Raw genomic sequence first — 18,939 nt, 5'->3', positions numbered from 1 at the left:
ACTAAAAATAGATAAATTATGAAAACAAAAGGTTTATCCACCCAAAACAGAAACCTCTGGTTCCTTTGCTGCATTTAGTGATTCTTAGAAATAAAACTCCTTCACTTCCAAAACAAAAAAAAATATGGAGGGAGAATATTGCAGTCATGGGGGAGGGGCAAGTAGAGACAGTCTGTGCTAAAGCATGGTTGCAGAAGAGGGTAGGAGGGAAGCAGAAGATGGGTCATTGTGCTGTATGGCTGATCTTTGTTGAAATGAAGGAAACTGAAAAGTACCTGTCAGAGAGGTAGGAAGAGAATGAGGAAAGAGTGGAGTGTGATAGAAACAAAGGGAGAAAATAGCATCAAGGAAGTGGGTGGGTGTGGTCAGCAGTGTCACCTGAAGCAGAAACATTAAAGTTTGTCGAAAGGCCATTGGATGTGGCAGTTGGTTAACAGGTCACTGGAAATGAGAGAGAGAGAGGTAGAGGGAGAGACAGCAGCTTTAGTAATGGGGATGAAAGCCAGAATACAAGGGGTTGGTGGATAGTAAGGAAGTAGAGACAATGACTGTAAATTGCTGTTTCTAGAAAATTAGTTTGTAGGCATAAAAGAGAAATTATGCATCTCTCTATATTTGCCCATATAATTAAAAACAATGTAACAAAAGTTCATAGTTTCTTAGTAAAAGTCTCTTTTATGCTCTTCTTTGTATCTTGAAATGTTTGCATTTGTTGATAATTGTTAAGTTCATAATAAAAAAATAAAATTTAATTTTACAAGATTTAAGACTCCAGACTTAGAACTGGAAATGACCTTAGAAGTCATTCCCTTTAATTGCTTCATTTTTGGAAGAAGAAACCGAAACCTAGAAAGGAGAACGGGTTTGCCCAACATCGTGAAGGGAGTGAGTGGTAAATCTAGAATTTAATTGTCTATAGAATTTAATAGTCTATTGTCTTTAAAGCAGGTGATCCTTCTATTAGAGTGCTGTCACTCAGAAAAGGATCAATTGGAAATGAAAGAATTAAGATAAAGAAACAGGAAATTATCAATGAAGCAAATATGTAGAGGAGACTGGAGGGGATGAAAGACGTTGGCTTTGTCAAGGATAAAGGTTACTTTATTTTTTAAGATAGGAAGGAAGGTTGAGAGGATGGGAAAAGACATAGAAATCTTAAAGAAATCTTAGGCTCAGAGAAATTAAATGACTTGTCCAAGATCTCACAGACTACAAAAGCAAGATCTGAACTCAGGACCTCTAACTTCAAATCCAACATTTTTTCCACTGTACCATGTTTTCTACTCTCTACTCCCATCCCAAAAGACTGAAAAAAAAAAAGGATAATTCTAAGAAGACTGACTTAGTAATGACTTCACTAATAGAGGGTGGAGAGAATGGTTACATACTACCTTCAGTTGGGATGGGATTTGGGGAAAAAGTCATCTATTATCTGAATACCAGATGATTTTCTATAGCCCTGCTCCAGCGTCGGAATAATTGGGAAGGTAGGTAGGTTGCTTTGTTCACCAAAAAAGTCTTCCATCAATAGAATGCTTCAGCTCAGAACTAGCTTACATTCATTCACTCATTCACCCATTCATTCATCCATCCATTGATCAATCATTTGTTAAGTGCCCGCCACATACAACATACTATCCTGGGCAACAAGGGGGGTAAAAGGTTAGAAAATCAGCAGTTAATGCCCTTTGGAATGAAGTCCCAGCAGCATTATGGAAGTGACAAGACGTTGAGTCCAGGTGACCTGGCTGCAGTGTGGGAGAGGAACAAAAAGGGTTCTTACCAGGAACAAGGCGAAGAGTGACCGGTGCACTCTGGACCGATTTGTTGACCGAGTTGACGAAGATACAAGATGCCTGAACTGTTTTGGAGCACCAAGCAGTTGTGTTTGCCATTAAACTGTATTTATAGCAGGCTCGATTTTCTTGAGCTTCTTTTACTAAAGAAAAGGAGATTTACAGAGGTTCACAGTGCAGCCTTGAATATGGAAGGTGTTTATTCCTCTTTAACAAGGGCCAGATGGGTGGGATTTGGCCAAAACCTTTGCTTTAATGAGGCCGTTCTCTTCACCATCCCAGGAATATGCTGATTATTTACTCCAAACCTTAACTTCTACTATCTCTCCTACCCCAATGATTCTCTCTGTCCTTTTAACTTAATTGAATCTCTCTTTTTTTTAAAATTGGGTTGGAGTTTTGGACTGATGATTTCATTGGTGGTGGAAACTCCTGTTGGCAGAAACGCCTTCTACAAAAGTGTGTCAGCAGCTCATCAGGTATAGTGGAAAGAGTACTGGCTCTAAAGTTAAAGGATCTGGGTTTGAATCCTGCTTCTGATGCCTATGTAACCGTGGGCAAGTCACATAACACTCCTGGGCCTCAGTTTCCTCATCTGTAAAATGGGGGTGCCATTACAGCTCTAGAGCTATTACTTAAAAGTCAGAAAGTTGCCTGGGACACTAAGAGATTAACAAATTTGTATGTGATCATGCAGCTACTGTGTTTAAGAGATAGATCTTAAACTTAGGTCTTGACTCCAAGCCTGGCCTGCTATTTATGGTGCCATGTTTAAAGGGTCTGTTAATCCCCACTTCCTACATGAGGCCTTTCTTGACTGCTCAGGCCCACATTGATATCCCTGACCTTTGAAGTTAAAAAACATTTATTTTCTATATTATAGGCAGCTAGGTGGTAAAGTGTAAAGAGTACTGGGCCTAGGGTTGGAAAGACCAAGTTCAGATCCAGCCTCAGACACTTAGCTGTGTGACCCTGGGCAAGTCACTTAACCACTCTCTGCCTCTCCTCATCTGGAAAATGAGGACAATAATGACACCTAACTCCCAGTGTTACTGTGAGGATAAAATGAGATAATATTTGAAAATAATTTCACTTTTATTATTATATAATTTATTATAATTGTATTATATATTATTATATTGATATATTATACATTGTTATATAATTATAATTTATTATTATAATAATTTGTTATTAATAATTATAATTGGTTGATCATCATTATTAGTTACATTATTATTGTTACTTAACTCACACATATTTGTATTATTTCTTAACTATTCTATACGTATACATCTTGTTCTCCAAATGGATTTTAAACTCTGAATCTCAAGCTTCTTTATAGCCTCTTTAATCAAATGGGGAGACATGAAAGCCACTTGAAAGTGAGGATTGTTTCATTTTTTGCCTTTGCATCCTAAGCATCAAGCACTATCTGGCATATAGGAAGAGCTAAATCAATGCTTGTTGATTGAATGAGAAATGCGTAGTAATTGTTTTCTAAATACTTAGTGAATAAATAAATGAACTTCCTGAAGATCTGAGAGACTTTTCCATTAGGAATTTTTAGAAATATGAGATTTTAGAACTTACAGGATGCGAGAGGTTATCCAGCCCAACCCCCATCATTTTATAGATTGACCTAAATTGATTCTTACTTTGCAGGGAAATCGCACTATGCCCCATGAGCCTCCAACACGACAAAGATTTGCATACAGATGAGACAGAGGGATGCAGAGATGACCATCAGTGAAATGGACACTGACCTTCATTCCATCTAAGTATGTAGCAAAATACGGTGACAGCCAAAGATTATTGAACCTGTTGTTGTTACTCTTTTTGCCCACCTTCCTCGGCATCTTGTCATCATCTTTGTGTCTTGCCTATATCCACATGCATGAAGCAGTATGATCAGATGATGTAGGAGTTGCTCTTACCAGTGGGAAGGGACAAGCCATTAATTTGGAAAGTAACTCTGTAGTCTACAGCCTCATTTATGCAGCACCGTAAGTGACAGATGCCCCCACAGGGAACGTCAGCTTCCAAGGGATCGAGCAGGATGTCGTGCTTCAGCGGCAATGGGTGAACGGTAACGTCCTTTGTGGCTATGCTGTATGAGCTCTTGTACCTAAATATGCAGTGATAAACACCTGGATGGAAGGAAGCAGAGACAGGCTGGTAAAAATCGACTCAATCATTCTAGGCTGGTGTCATTTCACAATGTCTGTTATCGTTGTAGATCATATCCCACTGGAAAAATTTAGGAGTAAAGATACATGTGCATTGTATAGTTATCCCTTCCACGTCATGACTTTCTCCACTGCAGTTTTGATATATCACGGGTCAGCATAAGAAATTAAATCGGAATTTTGGAGGAGTTCTGCAGAAGTCACAGAAAACACGTGAAGGCCAGTAGACAACTCAGAAAAAGTTCAGAAACTCATAAATGCATAAAGTACATGTACAGTATTGTATAATATCAACATAAATTTTATAATAATGTACTGTAAACCCTATGAAAGAAAAAAGAAAAATTTCAGACTTCTTCTCTGGTACAAAGGGTGGGCCAAAAAAATTTCATGAGGATTTTCTAGATTGTGGGGGTGCTGCTTCCTTAACCCCAGCAATATGGAAAGAATAACTGTACTATAATGATAATATGACAAGTGAAATTTACATAACAACTTAAAGTTTACAAATGACTTTACTTATCCATGATGTCCCAAGAGACTTAGGGAAGTTTTAAGCTATGGAAATTAAAAACTTCCATAACCCATAGCTTAAAACTTCACTAAGGCCTTTGAGACATCATGCACTTCCTCATTTGAACCCTGAATCAATAGTGTTAAGTAAGTACTTCAAGTATCATTATCCCTATTTTACAGATGAGGAGACAGAGGCTCAGAGAGGTTAAATGACTTTTCCATGTCCATATAGCTAGCAAGTCAGAGGTGAGATTTGAACCTAAGTGTCTCCTGACTCCCAAGTCGAGCACTTTGTCTCTAATTATAATGATGGTAATAATAAAAACCACTCTAATTTTAATTATAATATCATGACAAACTGGTAAAAATAATCAGAAATGTTATAGGAATAAGTAAACATCACAGAGCAAGAGTAAATGCTGACACCAGGTATAAGTCTCTGGAATCATCAAATATAATTGAAAGTAGCTTATGTTGGAATGCAACGTATAGAACTACAAAGATCTGAGAACAGAACCAAAAGGGTCTACGTGGGAGCTGTCTGCATGAATTCAGTTGACGTTATGTTGATGAAGGAGCATCGAAGAAATGTCTGAATCATGCAGATTAGTTTGCAGGAATAGAGGGGTTTTATAATAAATGTAATTTCATTACCACCAGAGACTATAGAAGGGTAATCTTTAATGAATTTGGATTTAGTGATCAATGTAGAGTTAGGCCTGGAACCCAGATCTTCTTTTGGCCAAGTGAAAAATCCAGTGAATTTTTCACTGTTCCATACTTTTTTTTTTTTTAAGTACCTTTCTGTAGTGAGTTCAAAGAAAATTTGCAATGTAGACATTGTAGCCCAAATAACTTTTACCCAGTGACGTCTGATTGATGGCTTGACTGTCTTCCAAAATCCTCCTTGGAGATTCCTTGTCCTCCCTCCCCCCACTAAAGTACCAATCAGAATTTGCTATGGGGAGCAAACACACTGTTTTTTCCTTTTTTTTCCAAAGCATTTATTTGTGGCTCTGATCCATAGTATCCTTTTGTACTCAAGAACTAAAATACCCCCTCGATGTAGTCTATTTATGGGAGTGAAATATGAACTAATTACATATAGCATTCTTGTTTTTTTTAAACTTGATTTTATTTTAATTAATTTATGTATTTTTATTTTATGGAATAAAACAAGCATTTAAATAACATAGCATAATAAAAATGTGATTGCACATGAAACTGCAAATCTATTATGTACAACTTGCTATTCCTTTTCAATATATAATAAAGTTATTATTTCTTGTTTCCAGTTCAACAGTTCAGTACAATCTGAAGGACATGAACCCTTTAACCAATTTCTTTACCACAGAGGAGTTAAAACACCAAGTGTTCTATTCATATCAAAAGTTATATGTTTGTATACATATACATACATTTATATATATTATATATGTATATAAACACACACAGATATCTCACTGGTTTCCTAGTAGTGCTGTAAAAAGAATTTTCTGCTATAAATATTAATAGCAGCACTTTTTATAGTAGCTTAAAAAGTAGAAACAAAGTATATTCACATCAATTGGGTAATCCACAAAATGCACAGTGCATGAACATAATGTAATATTACTTCTCCATAAAAATGAATAGAAGAATTAATATAATTATTCTTATTCTTATATAATTATATATTATTTGTATAATTTTATATATTCACATTTATATAAATATTATATCATATTGTCATATATTATATAATTATTATATATCTTGTATTATATAATATGTATATTATATGATAATATAGATTATGTTATAATTATTAATATAATTAATATAAGAACATAAGAATTGACACAAAATGAAGCAGCACTTGTAATGCAATATATACAATAACTATAGCAATGTAAATGGAAAGAACAACAAAATGAATACTAGATAATTAGAATGAATAAGCTTGGCCCTTAAGAGGAAATACAAGAATTCTCCTCCTTCCATTCTTTAGGCAGCTAAGTAATAGAGTGGTAGAATACTGCACCTGGAATAAGGAAGACATCAGTTCAAATCTGGTTTTAGATACTTACTAGCTATGGGACCCTGGGTAAGCCATCTCTGTCTGCCTCAATTTCCTCAACTTTAAAATGGGGATCATGATAGCATTTACTTCTGAGGGTTGTTGGGAGGATCAAATGAGATAATATTTAAAAATCACCTGGAACATAGTAAGCGTTTGGTCCTTTCTCCTTGCTTTGCAAATATTTCATATAATGTTAGATTTGATGTTAAGTTTTACTGAATTGCTTTTTTCCCTTTATTTTCTATTTTTTCATTACATGGGATAGCTCTTTGAATGGTATAAATAAAAAGAGATCAATAAAAATAAAACAAATAAAAAACACTTTCCACAAAGTGATATAGTAATAGCAGTAGCTAACATTTACATGATGCTTTTACTATGTTCCAGATACTTTGCTAAGCACTTTACAATTACTATTTCACATATGGCCCTTCCACTCACCATTCCATTCTCTTGTTGCAGTCTCTACTGTAAGCACTGATTCAGCTCTATTGGGATATCTCTTGGTAACATAAAACTTTGGGTTTATTTTGGATCCAGCTGAGGTGTTCCAGAATACTGAGTCATAGCTACTCACATCGCTGATGCATCTTATGGAGAAATTCTGTCCTTCAGAAATAGCAATCGGGTCTGGAGTTACTGTCAGATTGGCTGAAAAAAGCAAAACAAAAATAATGCCAAAAAGATCAGTCTTTTTTTGGTAGTATCCAGAGGGAGAACCTCTAAGGATAAAGATGGCTACAATGGACCATCCTGTCCTTGGTCTGGACAAGATGGGGTCCTCAGTGTTCCGTTGTTTGATTAGTTTCCAGTCTGTTGCTGATAGTGCTTTGAGCCACACATTTCCACCACATCCCCTCGGAACTTGTTCACTTCCTCTTGTGGCTTAGAATTATATCCTGATAATCAGCAGTGACAAAAGGCTGAAAATTCACAGGTGTTGACCTCTAACCCAAGCCACACTGCTAGCCCGCTCATTCCTAGCGTCCTAACATGGTTACGTTAGAGCAGAGGCAAGAGAGACCAAGTGAGTGAGGGAATTCTGAACTCTATTAGATTGAACTGAAGGAATTAGAGGTGTTAGAAGGGAAGGCTGGGGGTGAGGTTAAGTGATGGAGGAAGGGAAATGATCACAGTATTAAAGAGGGGTGATCTGTTTGGTCCCAGAGAGAAGAATTAGAGTCAATGAGTTAATATTATAATTGAACATGGGAAGTACGTTTGAATATTTCGGTTCCACGTAAGGAAAAACTCCCTAACAATTATAGCTGTCTCCAAGTGGAATAGGCTACCTTGCAAGTAGTAAGATTCTCTATGTAGTAGTAATTATTCCTTATTCAATCAATGATATTCCTATATCAATCATCCATCAGCAAATATGTTCTCCCAGTAGTACTATTTATTCCCATAGTCTTTAGGCCTATCTTTAAAAAAACAAAACAAAACAAAACAATTTTTGTTGATAGCTTTCATTTTTATAATTCCAACATATTTATTTATATCCCTTCTTTTATTCCCTCCTAGAGAGTTATTTTTCAATAATGCTTTTATTTAAAGAAAAAAGTTCCACAAAAAAAATGTATCAAATCCTTATGGCTTTGTGAGGAATTAGTTTATTTTTATATTTTTAGTTGGACTGGGTTTTTAAATTTAAAAAATTTTTCTTTTGTTTTTATTTCACCTAGATTTCTTTCTTTTCTTTTTTTTTTTTTTTGAGACAATCAGGATTAAGTGACTTGCCCAGGGTCACACAGCTAGTATGTATCAAGTGTCTGAGGCTGCATTTGAACTCAGGTCCTCTTGATTCCAGAGCTGGTGCTCTATCCACTGTGCCACCTAGCTGCCCCCTTCACCTAGATTTCTACTCATATTGCAACTCATGCTTCCTATCAGAGAGTCATCCCTTATAAAACAGAACTTTTTAGAAAGAAAAAGAGGTATAGTGGCAAAGAATTGGAACCTGAGGGGATCCCCATCAATTGGGGAATGGCTGAACAAGTTATGATATATGAATATAATGAAATACTATTGCACTGTAAGAAATGATGAAGTGGGTGGTTTCAGAAAAACCTTTGATGAAGGGACTCTGAATTTAAGGAGGATCATCAATTTAGCTCAGCCAGGTGGCTCAGTGGATAGAGTACCAGGCTTTGAGTCAGGAAGACTCCTCTTCCTGAATTCAAATTTGGCCTCATACACTTTCGAGCTGTGTGACCCTGTGCAAGTCACTTAACCTGTTTGCCTCAGCTTCCTCATCTGTAAAATGAGCTGGAGAAGGAAATGGCAAACCACTCCAGTATCTTTGCCAAGAAAACCCCAAATGGGGTCACAAAGAGTTAGACAAGATTAAAAATGACTAAACAGCAATATCAATTTAGAGTTGAAAGGAATTTTAGAGGCCATATAGTCAAATCTCCTCATTTTGTGACACATTTTTATACTACCTTGGAAAGGAAGCCTTTCCTGATGCCCTCTTCCCAGACCCTGTCTCCACCACGAGCCTCACCTCCTCCTATGTTGTCTCCCTCTCTCCCCTGCAACGATCCCCCAGTGTAAGCTCTTTTGAGAGCCCCGACTTGCTTCATGACTGTGTTTGCATTCTCCACTCTAAGCACAGTGCCTGGCACATAGTAGGTGCTTAAGAAATGCTTGCTGAAAATGCTGTGAAATTTTAATGACCTTGCTTCATCTCAAAGAAGAGAAGATTCCTTTCTCTGTCTCCCAACACATGCATGCATGCACACACACGTTTGTACACACATGCACATACACATCTACACACACATTCTGCTCCATGTCTATGAAATACTACATGTAATGTCAGAATTGTTTTGATACATTTGTTTGTTTTGTGGAACTTTTTTATTTAAGAAAATCATTATTAAGAGATAACTGTTGAATGCCATTAACATAGGATCATAGCTGAAAGTGAATGCAAAGATCATCTAGTCCAATCTCCTCATTTACAAATGAGGAAACTGAGGCCCTGGGAAGGGAAGCAACTTGTCCAAGCTTACTTTCTAAAGGTAGTTAAGAACTGAAATTCAAACCTGAAGTGAAATAAGTAGAATCAAGAGAATTTTTGATACAGTAACAGCAATATTGTTTAAAGAACAACTGTGAACAACTAGGCTATTTTGAGTATTATAAACACTCAAATAAATTACAAATGATCCATGAAGGAAGACGCTATTTACCTTCAGAGAAAGAACTGATAAATAGAAGTATGTGTAGTATGATTTTACATATATGCATATGTAAATATAGACACACATCTGTGTCTAATGGTAGCCTTCTCTAGTGTGGGGTGGGAAGGGAGAGAGAAAAAAATGCACAGTAGAAATCAAACAAACAAAAAGCAGAAGGGAGCACAGAAAGCCAGGGTAGCTCTGAAAATGATGTGTAATATTTGTTACACATTTTGTTCAAAAAAAGTAAATTGTGAAATGGAGATTCATGGTTTCATATTGGATCCTTTTTTTGTGTTGTGCAATGTACATGGAAACTTTGGGGGTTTTTGGCATTTAAGTTCAAAATGAATAAAAAATTTTAAAAAAAGAAATTCAAATCCATTCTAACACCAGATTGATGGCTCTTCCCACTGTCCCTGTCAGAACTAAAAACTGGTAGTAAATTTGTGAACTCCATTGTTACACCATTAGACTCACCAAAGAGCTCTGACTCCCTCTTCCTACACCTGAAGTTGTGGCTTGATTTCCTTATCTCCTTTCATAGAGAACAAACTATCCCCTGGAACATTTTTTCACATGACATTTTTTTTGGACGGAATCAATGATGTTAGGAAGGATGTAGTTGACTATTGACCCAAAGACAGTCATTACAATTGGCATGGAGAGTCTAACCCTGGAATTCCCATCATCCCAAAGAACAAATTCTTACCCACAGATGTAAATGTAACTTTTATCTTCCTGCTGCTATCAGCTCCATGGCCACTGTGGAACCCGCATACGTAAAATACCTCTGTTCCAGCAGAGCCACTTAGACACTGAGTTCCATCAGCCTTGATGGTGTGTTTACTGCACCTGGAATCTGAGGAGCTGATCCCTGCAAAGAAACAATTGTATGGCTATTACTAATGACTGCCTCATTGATTTAGTTTGAATAGAGGATGGGGACGGGACCTGTCAGTTTCATTGGTGTAGGGAACTCCTAGATGAGGAAATTTTCTCTACCAAAGCTGGTCAGCCCCATCTCCATAACTTAAACTCTTAAAGAAATGACTAGAATAGTAAGAGTGTAAATGTGAGGCACTGTGCCAAGTGGTTTTTTTTTTTGTTTTTTTACAAATATTATCTCATTTGACCCTTACAATAACCCTAGATGTTCAGTCACTTCAGTTGTGTCCAATTCTTTGTGAGCCCATTTGGAATTTTCTTGGCAAAGGTACTGGAGTGGTTTGCCATTTCCTTCACCATCTCATTTTACAGATGAGGAACTAAGGTAAACCAGGTTAAGTGACTTGCCCAGGGTCACAAAGCTAGTAAGTGTCTGAGGCCAAATTTGAACTCAGGAAGATGAGTCTTCTTGACTTCAGGCCCAGCACTCTATCCACTGCACCACCTACCTGTCCCCAATAATCTTAGAAGATAGGTGTTATTATTATCCCCTTTTACAGATAAGGAAACTAAGGCAAACGGAGTTTAAGTAACTTGCCCGGGGTTACTCAGCTAGTAAGTGTTTGATGCCAGATTTGAACTCAAGTCTTCCTGACTCCAGGTCTGGTACTCTATCTACTGTGCTACTTTCCCATAACACATAGTTCAGCTGTAGGACAGAATTTGTGAAATGGACAGTAAATTGTGAAATGGAGATTGATGGTTTCATATTGAATCCTTTTTTGTGTTGTGCAATGTACATGGAAGTTTGGGGGTTTTTTGGCATTTAAGTTCAAAATGAATAAAAAATTAAAAAAAAAAAGAAATTCAAATCCATTCTGACACCAGATTGATGGTTCTTCCCACTGTCCCTGTCAGAACCTGGTTTTTCAATTGTGGTTCTTTCTAACAGCCTTTTTATGCTTCAGTTTTCCCATCTGTACAATAGGGTTAATAACATTTGAACTTTCTATTTCACAGAACTGTTGGGTGGAAATCATGTGCTTTTATAAACTTTGAAATGTTATATAAATGTGAGTTGTTTGTATTGTCCTAGAAGAGCAGGTCAAGTTATTAACAAGTTACACTGGTCATGTCATGTAAAATAATGAAGCTTTCTACTTACCTGGAATGTTGATCAGTCCCTCCTGATTCCATTCAATATTACTTAAATTAAAATCTTTCCCAGCACAACAACTCAAAGATACAGGATTGTTGTCACACATCACCTTCAGGTCTTCTGATGCTTCAATTTCTGTGGAAATCACATTGATTTTTTTCCGGCCCTCATAGTCAAAAATGTCATATGTTAGAGTACAAACATATTCCCCTGAAAAAAAAAATCCAAAACATATTATCTTATTGGTTATGGTTATGTGAATACAAGTCTTTAAAGTAACTGTAGGGGGGAGCTAGGTGGCATAGTGGATAGAGCACTGACTCTGGAGTCAGGAGGACCTGAGTTCAAATCCGGCCTCAGACATTTGACACTTACTAGCTGTGTGACGCTGGACAAGTCACTTAACCCCATTGCCTAGCCCCCCCAAAAAATAAAAATAAAGTAACTGTAGTCACTAGTCACATATTATATCAACACTTAAATATTAAAACAATTCTAAACCTTTGGATATCTTTAAAAATGAAAATGAAAGGCTTCTCAGTTTGGAAAAAATTTTGGATGGTACAGATGGACATTTTGGGTCCTTTGGAGGCCAAAAGTGAAAAGGTAGGGAGATGAGAAGGGAAGGGAGGCAAATCAGGCAAATGAGAAAGATTAATGTTTAATAAAGGGGACAAAAAGGTGCAAGTTGTAAAGCCCTGGGGAAATAGAAAACTTTGGATAGAAAGCCTTACATTTACATGGCAGATTCAAGACCCATGAGCCTAGGTTACACCTAATTACAATTGAGGAGTTAGACTAAAGAAGTGGAATAAAGGTTGTTATCAGAAAAATATACGTTTGGGGTCAGGGGAGGGGGGTGGATAGGAAGATGTTCCAGTCATTTAGTAATATTGAGGGAGAGCTGATCAACAATTTGTGTGATCCACTAATACCACACACACCCCCGCCCGTGTCAGGAGAGCATGAGGAAGGACCCTGGCATGTCAGGTAGACCTCCTGTGGCAGATTTACCAGAGGACATGGGCAAGAGGCTACAAAACATAGTGGCACAGAGAGCCAACCTCAAAGCCAGGAAGCCCTGGATACCGGTCCCACCTCTGACACATCCTAGCTGTGTGAGCCTGGTCAAGTCACTCCCCATAGGGGTCCGTGAAACACAAAATTGATTAATGATCCCTGCCTTAGCTTATAATCCTTGGTTTTGGTCACTATATGGCTACCTCAAACACCATTTGGGATCATTGAATTGCAACATGCAACATTTACTACAAGTTTTTTGTTTTGTATTTTGAATTAAGAAATGAAAGTAATACAAGTGCCAACCAACCAACTCAAAACAACCTAACCCATGAAGAATCTTTATGGTCTCCAACAGATTTGCTTCATTTCCACAGATTCCAGTTTAGTTTTTGGTTCATTTTTGATGGCTTGAAGAATTTTCTTGTTTATCAGCTTTCATCACACACTCCCACCCCAATCAGCTTACTGATCAAGAAGAAAACAAACCTACCAGCATCAATCAGAGAAATGTTACGAATAGTGAGGGTTGATATTGAAATTTGGTGACTCAGAGAAGTGTAAATGGAGAATGTACTGCTGTTCTGAATGTCTGTGGCCCTTTCAAAATGGCGCCAGGTTACGTTTGTTGATTGCACTTCATTTTCACACCTCATCGTCACCGTATCCCCTTCATAGATGATTTCTGGGACAATGGAGAACTTTGTTTCATCTGAAAATCCGGATGAAAGATGTCACAATCAAAACACAAAGAAAAGCAAGGATGCTGAATGGATATGTATTCAATGAGCCCCTGCCTGGGATTTCATTGTTCACACAACTACCAAAAGGTCTCTCTAGTAACTTTGTGGCACATTGCAAATGTAAAACGTGAATAAAATTTGACATACATTCCTCATTTTATTTGCTATAATTGAAGCTGCAAATGATAACACATATGGTTAAAAATAGTAGGAGGATATATATATCAAAGTATTTCACAGATAAAATCAAAGTCACTGATTAATTCTGTTTTTTCCTCCTAACTATTGTTCCTTTAAATTATATTGCATACTTTTCTTTATTTTTGTGCCTTATATTCTGTTCTTGATTTCTGAATTCAGTGGAAGACAAGGGGAGGGTAAGCAAGGACCAGGTAATGGATGTCTTTCTTGTACTGAGCAGTCCTTTACATTAAACTACTCATCATTCATTATCTTGTAAGGGTGAAACTCTAAACAAAATCATTAAAATTAATTTAAAAAAATAATAGAATGTCAGAATAGATGTTAGAATTAATTTAGGTTGGGGCAGCTAGGTGGCACAGTGGATAGAGCACCGGCCCTGGAGTCAGGAGGACCTGAGTTCAAATCCAGCCTCAGACACATAATACTTTCTACCTATGTGACTCTGGGCAAGTCACTTAACCCCAATTGCCTTGCTTAAAAAAAATGTAGGTCAACTTCCTATCCAACGTATGAATTTCTTCCTGTAATACCCTTTTATGGACTTCAATCAAACTCTCCTTAAGTACTTCCAGCAATGAAGAGCTCCCTACTTAGCTAGGTAGCCCATTCCATTTTTGGATAGTTATAATGATCTGTAGACATAGATAAAGATGTGTACATGTACATATACATATTCATATATACACATACATATATATTTATTTTTATATACATACATACATATTTATTTATATATACAGATATGTGTGTATGTATGTATGTCATATACATATATGCATATGTGTGTATTTCAATATTTTAACTTTGGAGACACCCAAAAGAAGTCTAATCTCTTTTCCAAATAGGTTCTTCAAAGCTTTAAGTTCTGTGATCTTCTTAATACTATCCTCCACCCTTCTCTGACACATTTCTGGCCATGAGTTCTGACACATCTTAAAACAGCAGGACAATCTGCTTTCTAAATATTATTAAATGGTCTTTTATAGAACATTGAAACATACATTTAAAATTAGGCACTTAATTACTTAAGCAAGAGACTATCTTTGAATATCACTTACAGTCATTGTTACCATCATTATCATCAACAAAATGATAGCCATTACCATTCTGATTTTAGCAAACACTCCTTATCAGGAATAATTGAGAGAATGGGGTACTCTAGATAACTGAGTTATCACATATGGATTGTCAATTTTAAGAAAATCTGGATATGATAAATATATGCCTATTATATTTTTTCTGAACATTAATTAATCTTTTTTAATGATTCAATATGGCTTGTCAAGACTTCATAGTGCTATGGAGGAGGGTCATCACTCTGAACATTAATTCTTATTATATAGTACTGCTGATGTGGGAAATATAGGAGATTGGACTGAATACATCTTCCTTGCAGGGTGTCCTTTTGTGAACATATTCTTTATATTAGTATTAAAAAACCCCAGGGCATTAAAGCAGAGAATATAGTTCCAGTGATCTGAGTTTACTGGTGATTTGGGTTTCAAATCAATGAAAGTTTACTATGTGGAGGGGAGTCATGATGAGGATGCTTCTACATGAAATCATACTTAATTTTTAAAAATTTTAAGATTAGAGGATCACAGATTTAGAGCTGGATTTGGTATTGAGAGTGCCATATAAGGAACTTCTTCTCTAGGTCTTGATTTATACAATTTTGCATTTTGGGCAGAATTTCATTCTGTTTACAAGAAAATGTAAAGAATTGAAGTTCTTACTATCGGGAGTTGCCTCAAAGGAGAGAGGATCCACTCTATACGTTGAATTGATCAGTGTCTTGACTCGATCGTTTGCTTCATTCATTTGTGTTGGCGTTGGTTTTGTTGCCTGGATATTGTACTTAACAATAATACTTCCAGGCCTGCACAAGCACCAAAATGATAAAAATAATAATAGGTGACATTGACATAGAACTTTAGAGTTAACAAAGCATTCTATACACATCATCCTACCCGATCTTCATAACTCTGTGGATTAGGTCATGGGAATATTATTATCCCTATTTTATAGATGTCAAATTATAGCCTTAGGGAGTAAAGAGAATTGCTCAAGGTCATAGACCACTTGGGTCTAGACCTCAGCTCTTCTCATGCCAAGTCTATCTATCTATCTATCAATCAATCTATCTATCTATCTATCTATCTATCTATTCATCCATCTAATGCATCTATCCATCCATTATCTATCTATCTACCTATCAATCTATCTATCCAACTATCTATCTATCTATTAGTCCATCTAATGCATCTATCCATCCATCCATCTACCTATCAATCTATCAATCTATCTATCTATCTATCTATCTATCTATCTATCTATCTATCTATCTATCTATCTATCTATCTATCTATCTATCTATCTATCCAACCATCTATCTATCTAATGCATCTATCCATCCATCCATTTATCTACCTATCATCTATCTATCTATCTATCCATCCATCTATCTATGTATCCATCCATCCATCTATCTATCTTATCTATCTATCTTACAAATAAGAAAATGGAGGTCCAGATGAAGAAATTACTCGCCCATGGTTACAGAGCTAGGGAGAGTCTGGGCCAGCATTCAAACTTCAAGCGTCCTAACAAAAGATTTGGTGTGCTCTACACTGTACCATGGTTTTCAATTATTTTCCCCATTTTCCAGATGAGATTGAAGCCCAGGGAAATTAAATGCCTTGTCTAGGGACACACACTTAGTCAATTTTGGAGCTAAGATTCAATCCCAGGTGTACTATCTCTAAGTCCAGTATTCTTCTTCTTCTTCTTCACAAGTGAATAATAATATGCTCACCTGAAGCCTGTAATCAGCACTGATTTGAAGCCTGGTAAAATACTGTAACCTTTCCAGAACTGAAAAACAAAAGTAATTGGAAGAGATTTCAGAAGAGAGATTGGACTGCGTTTTTTCCCCAATAATGAGACACTTTGGACATAACAACTTCAAGCTGGAGAAATCCCACAGAATTTTAAGGCCTAATGTCAGTGACCTCTAATTTTCAGTGTCAATAGTAAAGGAATTTCCACCCTTTAATTAGGGTAGCCCTGCTATGAGATTCAAAAAGGCTGGTTGAATGATTTAAAATGCAGAGTTACTAGCTACCTGACATCCCATTAGGAGAAGGTCTGAAGCTCTGATGGAGCCTGCAAGGTCTCTGTGATGTTGCACATGGCTCTGGAGAGCCTCTCTTTCTCCGAATGCTAGCTCTCCCTCCTAGAGAAGCTTCAGCAGGCCTGAGCCCATCCATCAGGTTCTGAAGAAGCCTTCTGTTCTATTAATGGAGTAACTCTCCACCTGGCTTAAGTTACTATGCCCAAGGACACTGCTCTTAACCACGGATTAGGATGACATAGTTTTAGTATCAATGCTGCATGGAAATGTATCAAAAGACTGTGAATCCAATTTGCAGGGTGTGAGAAGACTAGAGCTGTAACTGGGGTGAGGCAATCACAGCCTTACCCGAGGGTATCATAATTTAGAGAGTCCTTGTAACACGTGTTCCTTCAGCAGACAGAAACAACTGCCTAGCATTTAGTAGGAATAATTTGTTGAGATAGCAAGTTACTAGATGGGAGCTTCACCCCCAGGCAAGTGCTTCTCCAACTGTGTTCCATCTTGTACCTTGCTCGCTGGCTATCTCTCCAGTATCTCTCCCTCTGTGTGTGTGGAGTGGGCAGTGGGAGGATAGGAGATGACTGGATCATAGGATCTTACTCGTTATGGGCCCAGTTCATCCCAAGGTGCAAGCTCTTCTCTGAGGTGTCCATCCTATTCCCAAATAAATTTGTCCTAAAAAGGAGACTGGTTTGCCTTCTGTGGCGTTTGCCCTGGACACTAGAATTGCTAGCTCTGGCTCTGCTAATGGGTGCCTAGTAAGTGTCAGGAGCCAATGCTTTGGGATAGCCTATCATTTTGTCCCTTCATATAGCTTTAATGCAGTAAATTAGAATCACTAACTCTTCTGTCTACATCAGTTTTTCTCCCACTTGTAGCTCCATCCTTTTCTTATGGCTGTCCTTACAATGAGGGAGAAATTGTGCCTCCTACTCTAAGAGGGCCTGACAGTCCAATCTTAAATCCCTGTATGTTCTATATTCCTGGTACTATAGCTATACAGTCCAAAGGAGTGTATCTCCTGAGCCTCAGTTATTATAAGCAATACCCAAACTTGCTCTCTATCTGAGGAGAATTTGAAAATGACCTTAACACATGGTGAAAGGGCAGCCCCAGCTTAAGGCAAAGTTATTGAATGTTTGCTTTACTCTGCTCTTTTAGACTGGAAACTGAGACCAGGAGAGAGAATCTGTTGTTTTAAAGGCTCCTCTAAATGGGCACATACCGCTCTTTCCAAATCCGTTTTGTACGACCTATACAGGGCAGAGGAGGAGTTCTTGAGGTCTTCCTGAAAATCCATCTTGAGTCTGACTGACATCCTTAGTATAATATCTTGTGAAATGGAGAAAAAAAGTAAAATAAAATAAAAGTTACATTAAAACTGAATAAAGCAGGGATGGGGGGAGGGTGGGCATTTTTAAATCTCAAGATAATTGTCTACAGTACCGGAATAGAGAATACTAAACAGTCTAGAGAGTTCCTCAGGCTAATGTTAGACATTAGCCAAAACAAAAGAAATAGCAAAGACACAAACTGAGCTACTGCTTACCTTTCAGAATGACTTCCTGACAATAGGGTCCCTTGGCAGGCATTTCCTTGAGGCAGCTACAGTCTTCTGGGGCTGAGCTGTGATAGCTTTGACAAGTGAGGTTACTAAGGCACACTTCTGGGAGCCACTTATATCCACTTTCACAAGAACAAAAAGTTTCATTCCCATTGGGCCTGCATACTAGCATCAACCGAAAAACAGAGGGTAGAGAGTTGTGATTTTTTTTTTGCAATAGGTCAGACATTTCAATAGGATTACTCAAGTACAAGTACAAATTCAAGTACAAATATGTGTGTCTTATGAAATGTAAGCTCCCTGAGGGCAGGGACTCAATTTTTTTTCCCTTCATTTCTTCCTTCCTCCCTTCTTTCCTTTTTTCCTTATTTCCTTCCTTCCTTCTTTCCTTCCTTCCTTCCTCCCCCTCTCTTCCTTCCTTCTTTTCTTCCTTCCTTCTTTCCTTTCTTCTTTCTTTCCTTCCTTTCCTCCTTT

The 18,939-nt window shown here is 37.3% G+C and overlaps 1 protein-coding gene across 5 annotated transcripts in view; it reads right to left on the bottom strand.

The window, feature by feature from the left end:
• Positions 1–18,939, bottom strand: part of ADGRF5 (adhesion G protein-coupled receptor F5) — a 142,737-nt gene that overhangs the window by 25,372 nt on the left and 98,426 nt on the right. For all 5 annotated transcript variants that reach the window (XM_027838281.1, XM_027838280.1, XM_027838279.1 and 2 more), the window contains exons 5-14: positions 18,451–18,630; positions 18,127–18,233; positions 16,581–16,639; positions 15,502–15,644; positions 13,312–13,530; positions 11,805–12,008; positions 10,464–10,628; positions 7,005–7,214; positions 3,734–3,946; positions 1,784–1,939 (exon numbers count right to left, since the gene is read on the bottom strand). In XM_027838281.1, the coding sequence (XP_027694082.1) occupies positions 1,784–1,939; positions 3,734–3,946; positions 7,005–7,214; positions 10,464–10,628; positions 11,805–12,008; positions 13,312–13,530; positions 15,502–15,644; positions 16,581–16,639; positions 18,127–18,233; positions 18,451–18,630 (1,656 nt within the window). The remainder of the gene's footprint in view (positions 1–1,783; positions 1,940–3,733; positions 3,947–7,004; positions 7,215–10,463; positions 10,629–11,804; positions 12,009–13,311; positions 13,531–15,501; positions 15,645–16,580; positions 16,640–18,126; positions 18,234–18,450; positions 18,631–18,939) is intronic.

Source organism: Vombatus ursinus, unplaced genomic scaffold, assembly GCF_900497805.2.
Source record: "Vombatus ursinus unplaced genomic scaffold, bare-nosed wombat genome assembly UNPS02014826.1, whole genome shotgun sequence".
In the NCBI taxonomy this organism is placed as follows: Eukaryota; Metazoa; Chordata; class Mammalia; order Diprotodontia; family Vombatidae; genus Vombatus; species Vombatus ursinus.
Note: the sequence above shows the minus strand (reverse complement) of the source record. Positions and strands in the feature narration are given on the sequence as shown.